At 36.1% G+C, this 14,881-nt stretch overlaps 2 protein-coding genes across 8 annotated transcripts in view; both read right to left on the bottom strand.

The window, feature by feature from the left end:
- Positions 1 to 1,542: 1,542 nt before the first annotated feature.
- LOC143714201 (protein disulfide-isomerase) lies at positions 1,543 to 6,833 on the bottom strand. The gene is made up of 11 exons (XM_077205272.1): positions 6,590 to 6,833; positions 5,874 to 6,080; positions 5,579 to 5,712; positions 5,090 to 5,227; positions 4,828 to 4,935; positions 4,599 to 4,724; positions 4,217 to 4,414; positions 3,669 to 3,789; positions 2,478 to 2,659; positions 2,175 to 2,264; positions 1,543 to 2,090 (listed from the first exon to the last, which is right to left on the bottom strand). Exons 1-11 carry the CDS (start codon positions 6,753 to 6,755, stop codon positions 2,028 to 2,030), a joined length of 1,533 nt encoding a protein of 510 aa, XP_077061387.1. The 5' UTR covers positions 6,756 to 6,833; the 3' UTR covers positions 1,543 to 2,027.
- Positions 6,834 to 9,480: 2,647 nt separating this feature from the next.
- The window catches only part of ubn1 (ubinuclein 1), a 29,838-nt gene continuing 24,437 nt past the window's right edge, over positions 9,481 to 14,881 (bottom strand). For 4 of the 7 annotated variants that reach the window (XM_077205257.1, XM_077205260.1, XM_077205258.1 and 1 more), the window contains 9 exons: positions 14,348 to 14,466; positions 14,089 to 14,202; positions 13,839 to 13,982; positions 13,402 to 13,452; positions 13,180 to 13,219; positions 12,625 to 13,077; positions 11,509 to 11,746; positions 10,957 to 11,055; positions 9,481 to 10,319 (listed from right to left, as the gene is read on the bottom strand). In XM_077205257.1, the coding sequence (XP_077061372.1) occupies positions 10,267 to 10,319; positions 10,957 to 11,055; positions 11,509 to 11,746; positions 12,625 to 13,077; positions 13,180 to 13,219; positions 13,402 to 13,452; positions 13,839 to 13,982; positions 14,089 to 14,202; positions 14,348 to 14,466 (1,311 nt within the window). In that variant the 3' untranslated portion in view covers positions 9,481 to 10,266. Of the gene's footprint in view, positions 10,320 to 10,956; positions 11,056 to 11,468; positions 11,747 to 12,624; positions 13,078 to 13,179; positions 13,220 to 13,401; positions 13,453 to 13,838; positions 13,983 to 14,088; positions 14,203 to 14,347; positions 14,467 to 14,881 lie in introns of those variants that run through there. The other 3 variants (XM_077205261.1, XM_077205262.1, XM_077205263.1) reach the window with 3 other exon arrangements.

The raw sequence follows: 14,881 nt of genomic DNA, 5'->3' as shown, positions 1-14,881 counted from the left end.
GAAAGGCATCTTCACCAGGTAGAGCAGCACGTAGGACAAGAATTCAGTCTTTGAGGTGTAATGCGATAGAAATGGGATGTGATCGTTCGCATGATCAGGACTACCAGTTGTTTCCAGAGTCCCCAACATCCACTTTTTTCTTCAGATACAGCCACTGTGGAAATAGCGTGCAGGAATAGCTTGCTTATTTATAGGGTGTTGGGAAAGGGGTTTGGCCAAGGCAATGTGTGAATCGTTTGGCGTAGGTAAGCTTGACATGTGTGGCTTAGAGTTGCATAACGTATCGAGATGTAAACATTCAATGCACTCTTGCTAAACTGTGGGATTGTAAAGGTAGTAATACTAATGAGCGTAGGCTAGAGTAGATTGTTTGATTTACAAAGCTTCTTTTTCACCAAACAGTCTTTGTCACATTAGTTAAACCCAACTCAGCAGCTTTCGTGGTTTCTAAATATGTCTGTAATAAAGGTTAGTGTTTTTGTGTACATTCAGTAATTTAATATTAAAAAGACAGATCTTTCTTGACTTCTCTATACAACTGTAGTTCCAAGTGCTCAACAAGCATTAGTATGTGTATCTGATCCACACGTGTATAAGCATTTTCCCAATTAAAGGATCTTAGGGTTTACTGAACCTAATCTCTTTAAGAGATCACGTCATCTATCTCACGCATAGTCTGTAACTTTCGATTTCCTTCTTGGCACCAGGTAAAGGTTCCTCCTGCATGCTGTAAGACTGACATCCCAACCTGAGTATGACTATAAGATGTTCAATCCCGAGGTGAGGCCAAAACTTCTTTCAGGGTGGAGAGTCATTTGTAGGCAGTCAATATCTTTGGTCTGGGTAACATATCGCAGAACCTGATTTTACCAAGTGCAACATGTTTCTGGATCAACATTCCAATCACCCAATCAGATTTGAGCGACAAGTTTATAGTTTGTCAAGTTTAGGCTTATAACCGGAGTTGCTTCTACATCAGTGTTATTCACCTATCATTTCACTCTTATTTTAGGGATAACTTAATGGTAGTGTTAGGTTTAGGGGTAGGGATATGGTTAGGATACATTTTTCAGACAGGAATGTTGTTCAAGGACCAACAAAATATGTTGACCCAGAAATGCGTGCAACTCGGCAAAATATATCAGTCATAATTCCTATGGTATTTAAAGAGTTCTGAACAGATTTTGCAGTAAGTATTCATCGCTGAGTTTAGAACTGTTGGTATATACCGTATACCGAACAGCACCAGGGGCTAAATGATCTTTCTACATAGTTGACTATGGAGTAATGTGAATTCTGACAAAATATAAATGGCAAACATTTGCTTAAATAATAGATATTTTGTTTATTGCAGATATTTGAAGGTCTTTTAAAAGTCAAACAGGCTAATTGTGTCATGTCTGCACCCTTTGAGATGACAGTTCAAGATAGTAATTTGTGAAATGTTTTAGATTGTGCATGTTCTTGTGGTTCCATCAGTCATGGTTAATCTAAATATTACAGAAGGTGAGTCTTGAGTCTGTGCCTAAACATCAGTCACAATTTTCATTCGAATGTCATTTTATTAAGCAAATTCATCATCATTTCCAGTCTTATGGTCTCTTGCTGTTGCTATATTGTGTTTTTTAGCATGCCTGGAATGCTGTATTGACCACTCATAATCCTTGACTGGGATCCTTATCTACTTAGATTATACCTGAATTTTTCTATGCAACATATAGATCTCAGAGACCTGAAAGTTGTTTTTAATGTTGGTATGAGGTTGCAGTGCTCTTGTTTAGTAAGTAGACAGCACTTTGAAACAGGCTCCCTCTACTGGAAATGAAGGTTATGTGTAAATTGTCCTAATGATACATCTTAAACAGTATCAGTGGGTAACCAGCAGAACCTTGGCACCTTGTTTTCAAGAAAGCAAGTAGCTGTATATAGTGAAAATACTTGTTACACTCAAGATGATTAATCAGGCATGTGCAGAGGACATTAACTTAATAAATGTAAAATTAAATTACAAACAAATGAATAAGCGTTTACAGTTCCTCTTTCACTGCAGCCTTCTGATCATTCAGATATTTCTTCCTCAGTTCCTCCTCCTGCAGCATATACACAAGCACAGCATGGTGAGTGGGCACAATAAACAAATTTATTTCTATTAATGTGAGAAGGAAATAGCTTACCTTTGCTTTCTCCTTCTTGGCTTTTTCAATCTCTTTTTTCATAAATGTTACTATAGGCTTCAGCTTCCTTTTCCCAGAATATGGTACTACCTGGCAAATATTTTCGTTTTTTAGATTATTACAAAAAATGAATAGGCTAAATCATGGACCGTATTTCTAAAGAATACAATAAAATCACAACACCTTTAGGACAGAGAATAACATAAGAACATGGCTTTCCTGAATATGGAATTAACAATGAAAATGAGATTTAAAATATTACGTAGAGCATGCGAGAACAGTTAATTGTAAGATACTGCTTACCCTCTCTGCATAAACGGCAGGAAATAATTTGATTGATGGGTATTTTTCTCCTAGATGAAGGTTTACATCATTGGCAGTAACGTCAATCTTGGCGACAACAATATCTTCATGTTCATTAAAGTGTTCAGCAAGCTCCTCCCAAAATGGAAACAGAGCACGACTTTCGCTGCTCCAATGTGCATCTATTGAAAAAGGTGATTATACCAACAATTGTACCTATGTTCAAAATGCTTGTTTAATATTATTACTCATCATGCTGTTTCTGGAAATGTCAGGATACAGATGTACAATCCTTCTCTAATTCAGTGCTTCTCAACCTGGGGGCTGGAACCTCAAAATGACTACAAACTATTTAAAATACAATAAAACAAGCATTAAAATAAGCTATTAAAAAAAAACTAAAAAGGCGGGAGGGGCTTCAGATATTCTTGTAGACAATGGGGGGCCTTGAAGTCAAATAGGTTGAGATCCACTGCTCAGATTTCATCTACAAATATTTGGTTAATACAACAAATACTTACAAATAACAAAATACAAAACTACCACAGCCAATTGCAAGCTATAAGTGAAGACGCATAAACCCAGGGCCTAAAATTAACACTGTGTGTCAATCGACAGTTGACCGGTAACATTTTTATGAATTCCAACAATGCTAAATTGTAAGAACATGAACGCGAACGATGCTCGGGACAGTTGACGGGGAAGTGTTGCATCATCACGAAAGTTTAAGCCTTGCCAATTTAAATATTCAAGTTTAAAAAGACGCGAAAGGGAACATCCGCAGACATATTCAAACAAAATTGTCAAAATGCCAGTCTTGGCAAGTATTCTTGTAAACATAGTCAGTTACGTCTTAAGTAAACGTAAACAGTAGAGAAATAAAACGCATGTGTAACAGTATATTAGATCTGTGCATTAGCTCATAAAGTGACAGAAGCCTAATATTCCTGCTGCTGTCTGTTTTTAATGTTAATAATCAAAGCACAAAAGACAAAGAACAATCACTCATTGCTCTTGACAGAATAACTTTTGTAACTTTAATAAGGATTAATTTATGTATCATGGTTGGTAAAAAAATATATATGGCCGGTAATTTTTTCTTAAGTCACGCTAAAAGTTAGTTTTAGGCCCTGCATGGACCTATGATAACAAGTTGGTGAGGTCCACAATTCTAATATTTCAGGTACCTACAGAACAAGACAATGACATTTTTGTTATGGTTGAAGGCCACTTTTTCAAAGTTCATCCCAACGAGCTCTTTCACTGGCTGCGTGTCCCAGTTTTCAGGAATTGGCTCGCTCTGCAGCTTAGGCTATAACACACAAATTAGACAGATTGTGTGAGCTTTGAGTTCTATACATTTTATATTATAGTCATTTAAAAACTGAATAACACTATCACAATTATATACTAGGGCTGCCAATAGATGAAAATGTTTAATTGCGATTAATCACACACTTTTGTGAGATTATTCACATACTTATCGTGCAATTAAGCATAGGTATACATAAGTTATCTTGTTTAACACGTTAAGCATTTTGAATTAATCACATGCGTTAGCGCATAAACAGCCCTATTCAATGCAGGTATTAATTAAACTTAATAAATACAGTATATACATTTCATATTTATGTAATATTAACAATATTAGTACATTTACACACTAGTACATTTGTATATAATATAATTAAATTAAATTACCATGCTGTACTGAGTTTCATTTACCTCTGTATACTCACCTTAGCTTTCCCGCCCAGGTAACTCAGACAGAACTCTAAAACAGTGTGTGCATCAAACTGATCAGACGGCAGTTGGTATTGAACGTTGTCTGATAAATTGACCATGCGGACCTGAGGCGCTTCTTCCGACCTCACACGGAAATACTCCATAATACGGCCATTCCGTGGCTCACTCACATCAATCATTACAAACATAACCTGAGGATAGAGTTTTTAAAGTGTGCAACATTACTGTAATACAAAGGCTACCAATCAACAGAAAGACTAATAGTAATAATAATCTACAGTATTTCTATGGATTTATTTTCATTTTGTTAAATTTTTCTGTTGTGTAGTACTGGATGGTTTATGTCTAAATACAAGCCAATTGGTATACACTGACCTTCCCTCTGAGTTTTTCCGCAGTGGTTTTAAAAGCAAGGTATAGCTCTTCAAATCCATCCTCAGTCTTATTAATAAACAGAAGCAAATGGTTCAGCACCACTGAGTTTAGGATCTTAGATGCTGTCTGGGAGGAACCCAAAAAAGGAAAGAGGTTTGTTTATTTTTATACATATATTATGTCACAATGCCTATTTATTATAGAGTTTATAGTTTTAATATAGAGTTACCACGCCGTTGTACTCTGTCACGAGTTCCATCTCATAAAGTCTGATAAAATGAAAGAGATCTTTCTTCAATGTGCTGCTTCCCATCTCAAATTGCTTGTCAGGTTTAGCCTAAAGAAAATGATATGCATGGATGAGACAATTCATATGATAAAAAGAAGGCACCTTACTGTCTTTTGGTAGACATTTAGGAAATGCTTTGGGGGAAATGTTACAATTCAGATTCGAACTTGCCCTGTCCAAGTGAGCTCAGACAGATCCTCACCTTTCTGATGAGGAGAACAGTGTCTCCGCTGATCTCATACTTGCTGAAGATTTCATCATGTCCTGTTACTCCAAAGGGCAGGTCAGCGATGTCATTGGCTGTTTCATAAAACACTTTCACTATGCCTTCTTCAAGACCCTGTAATGTATAAACACCCACGAACATCCTTAAAAACAGTGGCTAATGCAACAATACAATAAAACATCTTGAGTTATGAGTCCTTTATTTGAACTCGTAAAATATTTGCAAAGATGATCTAATGTTTTAAAACATATTTAGTTATGGCTGATTCATGAATGAATCCCTCATTTGGACTGATTCTTTAAAATAATTAGATAAAATTAGTTATTTAAAAATTATGACAAATGCATACACATGATTCCCTATCTGCGAACACTTCTGAAAGGAGATTCAAATGAATCAATTAAGCATTTTTTTACTGAGAATAACTGGGGAAAATAACAGATTCACTCAAATAAATTCTGTTACCTGAAATAATCCAAGCACCACAAGCTCATCTTCACCTATGAACTTCTCCAGCTGTGTGAGATTACTGATGATTTCAGCGCTTGGACCCTTTCTTCTTTTAAGCCATGTCAGGATGGAGGCGGAGTTCTTCAGATCTGGGGGTGGAGTCAAACAACAAACATTGACACAAAAGGATTTATCCCCATATTCAAGTTTTGAAAGACATGAGGGTGATTAACTAATGACAGAGTTTTTTCAATATTTTGTCTAACATGTCTGTCAACATAAAAAATATATAAATACATTTTAACATTACCAGGACAGTACACTGGGTTGTTCTTGTCTCCAGACAGGTACAGCCGGATTGATGGTATTGTTGTGACGTTAAGGGATGCAAAAAGACCTTTTTCTTTTTTCACATCCACTCCTCCCAGCCTCATATCAGACTTTGCTTCCTTCAGCGCAGCAGCTGCTTCTCTAAACTCCAGGATAGAGCCAAGGGACTGGCCAGAAAGAGGTGCATCTACAGCAGGTATGAGAAAAAGCTGCAAGAGTTTACTCCTTGTATTAAATATTAATCACAGAATGTTTTATAGGGGCATTTTGTTGTGGTCCCAGATGTGCCGACTCTAGACTCTAATTTGCTTTCTAGTCTGTCTTTATACACGTATGTGTCTTCATTAGTAAGTAAATAGTCATTCAGCAGATGTTTTCATCCAAAAACAACATAATTCTCCACAGGTTAAGTGACTGGCTCAAAGGCACAGTGGTGATTTCTTGTGGAGATCGAACCAAAAACTTTCCAATAACCAGCCCTGAGTTTCAAGCAGAACATCATTAATCATCAGAGTGGGTTCGTTTTAAAAGTATTTTGATATAGTTTGTTAAAATCTCAGGGAAACAACTCGAAGAGTATCAACAGAAAAAACTGGAGAAAATAAAAGGTAGGCCTACTCTTAATGGTTTTTTACCTCACGTAGCTGGATTTACGACTGAAAAGCCATAAAAACACATGCAAGAAGATATACTCACAGAAGTGCACCAATAGCTGGTTGTGGTGTTTAAGAGCTCGTTCGAAATTGCCTTCTGTCAGCACTAGAACATCTTTGTCCTCGAGGATTGAGTTGGAATCGCTTTCCGCCAGAGCTTCGCGTAAATACACGCACAAGCTCAAGCACAGCGCAAAGCACACCTTCATTCTGCCTTCAGAAGCTGAAACGGACCCTCCGACCTTTGAGTGTGTGAGAATGTGTGAAGCGCTAAATTAAAAGGCGTGTGCGTAGGCGATATCAGTGTGTACTTTGGCTATGTAAAGTTTACAGCCAATACGAAGAGAGATAGATAACATTTTGACGGTGACAGAGAGAAGAGAACAGTAGCTGTTTGTGATTTGTGCACAAATCTGTAGTCCACACGGTAGAGACAACTTTCTTAAAGGTAGCATACACGCAGTACTTTTTCTTTATTAAGCAAATTAATAGGATTTAAAAACCAGACATTTTAAAAAAAGTTCAAAATAGTTTAAACTCACATAAAAGTAGCTATTCTAGCAATTTTTTACTTTTTTTTTATTGAGCGGGAAGTCAATAATAGTAGGCCTAATGCTGATTTCACGTGCTATCGGAATTATTGTAAATACGAGTTTAATAGTTAAATAGCTGCAAGCCGCAATTATGGGGCCAAGCCCTTTATACGGCTATATTTGTACATATGATTTCATTAGGGAACTTTTTGAACATTGCACAATTCACATTGTCATTTGATCAAACAATCTTCAAGCATCTTGCCTGTTGCTTTACGGAGCACACCACACCAATCATATGCCTTGATTTGCTTAATTTCACTGAGACTTGAGATGTTGAAGGCAGAATTGGAGTTTAAATAAAATACTTAGGCTATGTATGTGATAAAGACATTTAATTGGTCCAAAAAGTCTTAAAACTACTGTATGAAAATTTAGGACTTATTGTAATAAAAATGTGAAATGTAGCAACTTTGGTTCTAATAGTTTCTTTGGAAATGTTCTATAGCTTCTATGAAGTAGTATATTTTGTTGTTCCATCCATTTATCCATTCTGCAAACTGCTTATGCAGGGTTTATTGCATTATTGCAAAGATTATCAGATTTTTGAACTGAAAGCCTAGAAAGTCATCATACCACCCTAAGATTACTAAAAGATTAAGAAATTTGTACAATGCTGAGCCAAGTAAACACTTTAATGTACTTGGCATATCAGTAACCATTTGGACATTGCACCATATTACAACCTTAGGTTGTAACACATGCTGGGTAAGTTGTAACAATTAGACAAAAGAAGGAAAAACAGCAGCCACACCATGCAATATGCTTTAAAAAAAGGTTTATTGAAACACTCTAAACACGAATACAAAACAATGTCTCTCTTTCTGTGACCAGAACTCAAATCCACTTACTGTTTGACTGTGTGTAAATTAGTCTACTAAACAAACTTCTTTAACGTTATATATGCTTACTGGGCACTTGACTCCAGTGTGCCTGTGTAAAGAAAATGTAGGTCTAACACATTTTGAACAATGTTTTCAAATGTTTCAATGTTTTTAAATGTTTTTACAAAAAAAGAAACTCATCTGTGGAACGCTAGGTGGGGCTGCTTTCAAATTTCTCAGGTACCTTTAGGACATGCTGTCAATGAACCCTACCAAATTTTGTGCCAATTTTTTTTTTTTTTTTTTTAAATCACGGTTCATGTCAAATTCGAAATGGTGGTCAGGCGATTTGTCCTATCCTGGCAAAATTGGTATTGTCGGATTCGGTATGACCCAAGGAATACGCAAACACCAGGCTCATAATTCTGATAAACATTTCGAAAGTTATGAGAAAAATAGACTTTTTGAATCTCATGACTTCACATGTAACCTAAGATCAAGGTGTTGAGTAAGCGTACAGAGTTTTGGTTTGAAAGATCAAAGTTTGGCCGAGAAATAGCATCTAATCTGATTTTGGGTCAACATAGTTAATTTTACATCATAACTTTAAAAAAAAAAAGGAATATCAAAATTCCATTCAGTAATTTCTGTGCACCAGTGATCACCTGAGGCAATTTTGGTAGGAATTGGGCAAAATTTTAATAGTCAAAAAAATTTACTACAGTTAATAGCGACTACTGTAATGGCCACTGCTTTGCTCCTTTACCTCAAGTGGTATTTACCACTGGGAAGCTCTAGGATTATTTTCTAACTTGTAAAAAGCGTTCACGTCCTCGTAGAACTCGTCATTTTCTGAGAGATCCGACTTGTACCATGTGACCGCTGTACTACCTGACCGATGCAGATTAATTTAGGCGTTGACACTGTTGCCATAGAAATGCATAATTCCGAGTGAAAGAACGAACACCGCTAACCACGGCACATACCTTATTTTCTCATGAATTTAAATCCTCCATTTTAAAAAATCCGGAGTAAATTGAGAAACGAGGCTAACATTTGTAAGATTTTGTTAAAAACTTCAATAAACCTGGGCCTGGTTTCACAGACAGGGGTTCTTAAACCAGGACTAAGCCTTAGTTAAATTAGGACATTTAAGTAGCTTTTATAAACATGCCTTAGAAAGAACATTACTGTGTGCATCTTGAGACAAAAGTGAACAGATGTAAATGTTAACTTTCAGTAATGCTGGTATCATGAGAAGTAATGTCAATGAAATGGAATAATGTGGTAAAAACAAAGTACAGCTGTCAGATCAATTTAAGTTCTTCAGTATTTCACATTTCTTCAGCAGAGGTCAAGACCTCACATAGATATCGTAGAGGTAATTAAACAACAGCACTCTTCATTTTGTTCAATTTCAACTTTGCAAAGACATGAGATGAGGCTTGACAAGACAATGAAATGATTTTTGGTGAAAAAATCGTTTTTTTCTTCAACAATAAAATGTCAACAATATATTGTTTTACGACACTTTATTTTTCCACATTATCCCTTCAAAATTGTTTTCCAAAGTAAATTTCAGTATGTTCAGAAACAAAAGCAAGTGCATGTTCTCTACATATTTTGCAGCATTACTCCGTAACTTGGCTATTGTACTTAAACAGCCCTGAGATCATTCCACTGGCATCAATTCATTACCCAGTCCAACAACAAGAAAACAAACAAGAAAAAGTGCAATCTCTGCCTTTAACAACAGATTGAGTTACAACAGATTCTGAGTTCCTTTACATTTTCACTGCAAACATCTAGTTGGAAAATAATAGTGGTAACCTACACCACATGTAATTTACTAGTGTTCCAGTTACTTTTCATAGGTCAGGATTGTGGATCTTCACTGATAAGATGACCTCTGAGAGAGAGAAATGACAGTTGTAAAGTTATGAATAGATAAGTTGTATCTAATAGACCAAGTTTTTAAAGTAAGTGCATTACAAGTGCATAGGACTGCACTGAGGTGACATGGCTTGTCATATCATTCAAATTCTCATCTTAATATTGTGATAAACAAAAGACTTACATTATTGTCCATATGCCCATTCTGGATAAGGGCATTTTACAGCAAATAAACAGTTTTGATTCAAAAATATACAAATGAAAAGTCTCTTTGCCAAACAATTTATCTGCTCCTTTAATTCAAATTCATATCCATGTTCAGTCATATTAACTCCATCTTCAAGATCTTACAAAAAGTGGAAAACTTTGCTTTATGTAATCAACAGTCTTTAATCTCATTCTAATGGCCATTAATGTAGTTTTCTCTGAGTGTTATGACCATCTGTGTGGATCTGGCTTCCACCTGTGTCATAAAAACAAAATTTAATTTAATCTCTCAATATAACTGATGAGATGGTTAAATTAAGCCAGCATTAGATTGAACAATCAACATGAAATGGCACACATGACCCACTTCCATAATTTGACATATTTCCATGTAAAAGAATATTTAATGATTTAAAAAATGGTGGGACTTTATTTTATTAATTGAATTTATCAGTTTTTGAAAATGAATCCAGCACATTAAGACCGGGAACATTTAGTAATTGAGTCCATTTTGAGTTTCAAATTGAGTCCATTTTGGTTTCATGTTGACTTTAAAACATTACAAAACTATAAGACTGACATCACGGAGTCTAGTGTATGATGTCAAAGAAAGAAAGAACTAAAAGCTAAATGATTTCTTATTAAACAGATCGTGTACCTTGTATTGATCGGTCAACAACAACAACAAAAATGTAATTATTTTTTACTATAAATAAAACAGACTAAAACATTACTGCGTAAATGTCGAGTTAAGTAAAAAAGTTAAACTATTAATAATAATATGCTACAGAAAAAAAAACATCAGTGCAAGCAAACATCACAACAAACACAATAAATAATGTGGGCATGTTTCATCTGTCCCTATGGGCTTTTCTAAAGGCGTGTAAATTTACCTAAACCAAAGAGCCATGGTGTTAAAGAATGAAGAGGAGCAGAAGAGGAAACAGGGACAGACAGAAGATGAAGCGTGCTAGAGCACAGCATGGAGTTACCTGAAATAGGAAAGAGAGGAAGAGGAAGGAGAAGAAGAGAACACCATGATGACAAAATGCAACATTACAGCAATGGAGCAAAGTGCTTTAAACAACATCACACCAGAGTTGAGCTTCAGCTCATCCATTCTATCCAATGCACATGAAGACAAGAGTACCAAACCTTTGGTGTAATGTAACAGATATCATGAATTTATCAATTCCCTGTGAACGGTGAAGTGTCATTTTTGAAATGCTGAAATGGTTTTGGGAAACAGAAGATCAAGTTGAATGCATTGTGCATCATATACAGCAGAAATATTAAGAGTGGCATGCAAGCGTTTAAGAACCTGTTTGGAATCAATTCCATTTGGTGCAGCAATTGGAGCATAAATCACACACTTCACCTTTAAATAAACAGAGATGATTCTTACCAAGTTTCCATGCTTATGTTTAGGATCAATATCTGCTCACCGTGTGCGAGGCCATGCTGGAAAATTCCAGGTGCTGGGTCAGGAAAAACAGCTCCTTTACAGGCCTGAGGCTGTCCAGGGATCTTGGTGCCAGGGCTCAGTCCAGGGAACGGGAGAGCATGCAGGGGGGCAAAGCTTGGCAAGACTCCCGGCTGTACTGTGGTGGGATAGGAGGATGGAAGGAGAGATAGAGAAGGGGTGGGAAGCGCTGGGTTCCCACAGGAGATCTCACCTGCTGCCTGAAATACCAGCAAAGAAAGACATTTAAGAATTATACAATTTTATTTAAATTTAAGAAAACCTTTAAAACTTTAATGCTTCGGGCAAATCCCTATTTGACTTCAAAGAAATTGGCTATATTAATTAAATTGTTCAATAGTGACAGTAAAGATATGTATTTTTTTAATACTGTTCTTTTGAACTTTATATAAAGAATGTTTAAAAAAAATGTACCACTGTTTCCACAAATACATTAAGCAGCACAATTGTTCTCATTGATTAAAAAAAAAGTATTGATCAACATATTTGAATGATTTCTGAAGGATCATGTGACACTGAAGACTGAGTAATGATGCTGAAAATTCAGCTTTGATCACAGAAATAAATTGCAATGAACAATTATTTTAAAAGGTAATAATTTCACAATATTGCTGTTTTTACTGGTGACTGGTGAGCATAAGAGACTTCTGTCGAAAACATGTCACCATATATATATATATATATATATATATATTCCTATATTTTAATATTTAACATTTATCTCACTTATGCTATAACCGCATAAGTGGACATATTTAACAGTGTTTTAAGTTAGCTTGGTTAGCATTGCCATCCGATTTGCCTGTATACCCGCGCATTATGTTTGTAATATTATGTTTATATTTTCCACTTCAAATCAAAGTTAAATGATCAGGATATAATTATATACCATAATAGAAATAAATGAATACATTTAAAAAAAAATTAAAAAAAAATTCCATGTAACATCCTACCAGTGGACATTATTTATATGAAATATTTAGGAAGGATTTTGTATCATTGTGTACACCACAACTTATATGATGATGATCCACATGCAATAAGCAACCAATATTCGTCTTTCTTGTGAAGAACTCACGGCTGCCAATGAAACAGGGGTGTCACCCATTGAGGTGGTTGTGAGCAGCCGGGCCACTCCATGCACCACTGATGCACGGTCACTCTGAGCTCCATCTGGGGGAGCCACCAGCGTCAGTTTAGGAGTCGCCTTCTCTCGCTTTGAATCTGAATCCATAGCAGACTTGGTCCACATCATCTGGACGGATCCAGCACCCTCTGCGCTCACCGGACTTCTCTGAGTGCTGGTATGATGGTTCTCATCTCTTCCAATCCCTTCCTCGTGGTTCTGATTAGATGGATGGGTAGAGAAGGTGGCAGATGTTTGTGTGTTTGATGGAGTTTTGGCAGTGGTGCTCAACGTTGCTGCGACTTCAAGTTGCATGCTTGCAGGTACACCCAGACGCTTGCGTTTCAGTGCTGGTGGGCCCTGAATTTCCGGGTTATTCTTACTGTCCTCTGGGGCGGCGCTGACCTGTGCATTTAATAGATAAAACAAGGTTTAGAAACAAAAGTCTAAAAGAATGCAACATTCAAGACAGGGGTTTGCTGATGGATTTGAATTTTTCAGATGTACCTTTTTTTGTTTTGTTGTACCCATTGGTTTCTTCCTTGCCCTGTAAAATAAGGAGAAAGGGTTTATTAACATTTACAAACGTTGGTTAAGTTTAATATTTACCAAAGAAGAATCCACTTTGTTCATTTTTGTTAGAGTTAGAGAATATAATGAACCTTTTTTTTCTTCAGAAACATTGACTAAATACCTGGGAAGTGTGTAGTAGTGTAAAATCATACTTACACCACACCAGTGATGTGACCGTGTGCTTTTCTCGTTTCTATAAGCAGAATCCTTTTGAGACAATGATAGAAATTCAGCATAAACTCACCATTCTGAAGGAATTATTATTATAGATATACACATATCATGGACATACACAAGCGTTCAAAAGTTTGGCATGATGATTTAAAAATAAATAAATTACTGTCACATTTGATCAATTTAACGTGTGCTTGCTGAATAAAATTAAAAGTTTTAGTGTGGTATCAGACTTTTCGGAAGACTAATTAGACCGGATATAATAAAATGTTTAAGAGTAGTTTAAGTGTTTAAAAGCAACAAGCACAGAACAAAGGGACATTGTGACCAACTACCCACTTTCTTTCAACATGAGATTTCTCTCATATCAATACAATGATGTCCAAAACTTCAGAGTCCTAATGATTTGATTTGTTTACCTGGACTGCATCCATCCTTTAGGCCACAGTGGTTTAACATCAGCCTCCAGGAATGCTTTCAGATACTCCTCCAAACCAGAGCATGCAGGCGACACCGAATCATAAATCATCATTTTCAAACTGACAATCTCACAGAGCAACTCCCTGTAAAAGTCGATATTCATTAGATTAATAGAGTATACTATTTGATGAAATGTACAGTGAACCCTTTTTTTCTATATTTAAAACTTTTAATAATCATGCATCAGACCTGATCTCTTCATTCCATCTGAATCTCTTGCGAGGCCCAAACACTCGTTTTCCACTCTTCTCCTCCTCTTCCTCGTCGGAACCATCAATCGCCCTCTCTTTCTCAGCCTCGAGCCTTAAAACACACAAAAAAAAAAACCATAAAACAAACAAACCTGAGGTTGTATTCCAACAAACTGCATATCAATTAAAACGTCAGTGAATGTATAGTGATAAAATGAAAGTGATCAAGGTATCACACATTAGAAATGAGTGATTACTTGGCAGCTCTGGCTTTAGAGTGAGCTTGGCAGTGACTCTGGAAACGGGTGATCTGTTCAGGCATGGACCTGGTCACCACATTCTCCAGCTTCTTCAGCAGCTCCTGCAGCTCTTCATCCTCATAAGACACATGACCAGCACATTAAGCGTACAGAGACATTAAACTGGATATATACACACACACACACCAGTAAGGTCTTTTCAAATGTTTTGACTATTTCTTATTTCTCACCAAAGCTGCATTTATTTGATCAAAAAAATACAGTAAAAAAACAGTAATATTGTGACGCATTACAATTTAAAATAGCTTTTCTATTTGAATACATTTTAAAATGTAATTTATTCCTGTGATGCAAAGATGCATTTTCAGCATCATTACTCCAATCTTCAGTGTCGCATGATCCTTCAGAAATTACTCTAATATGCTGATTTGCTGCTCAAGAAACATTTAATGTTTTTGTGGACACGTGATGTATTGATTTTTTTTCAGGATTCTACAATTAATTTACCATTCATTTGAAAGGTAAATCTTT

This window comes from Siphateles boraxobius, unplaced genomic scaffold (assembly GCF_051911475.1).
Source record: "Siphateles boraxobius isolate OS27281-9 unplaced genomic scaffold, OSU_SipBor_1 53, whole genome shotgun sequence".
Classification (NCBI taxonomy): Eukaryota; Metazoa; Chordata; class Actinopteri; order Cypriniformes; family Leuciscidae; genus Siphateles; species Siphateles boraxobius.
The sequence above is the reverse complement of the archived record's forward strand: the minus strand, read 5'-3'. Positions and strand labels throughout refer to the sequence as shown.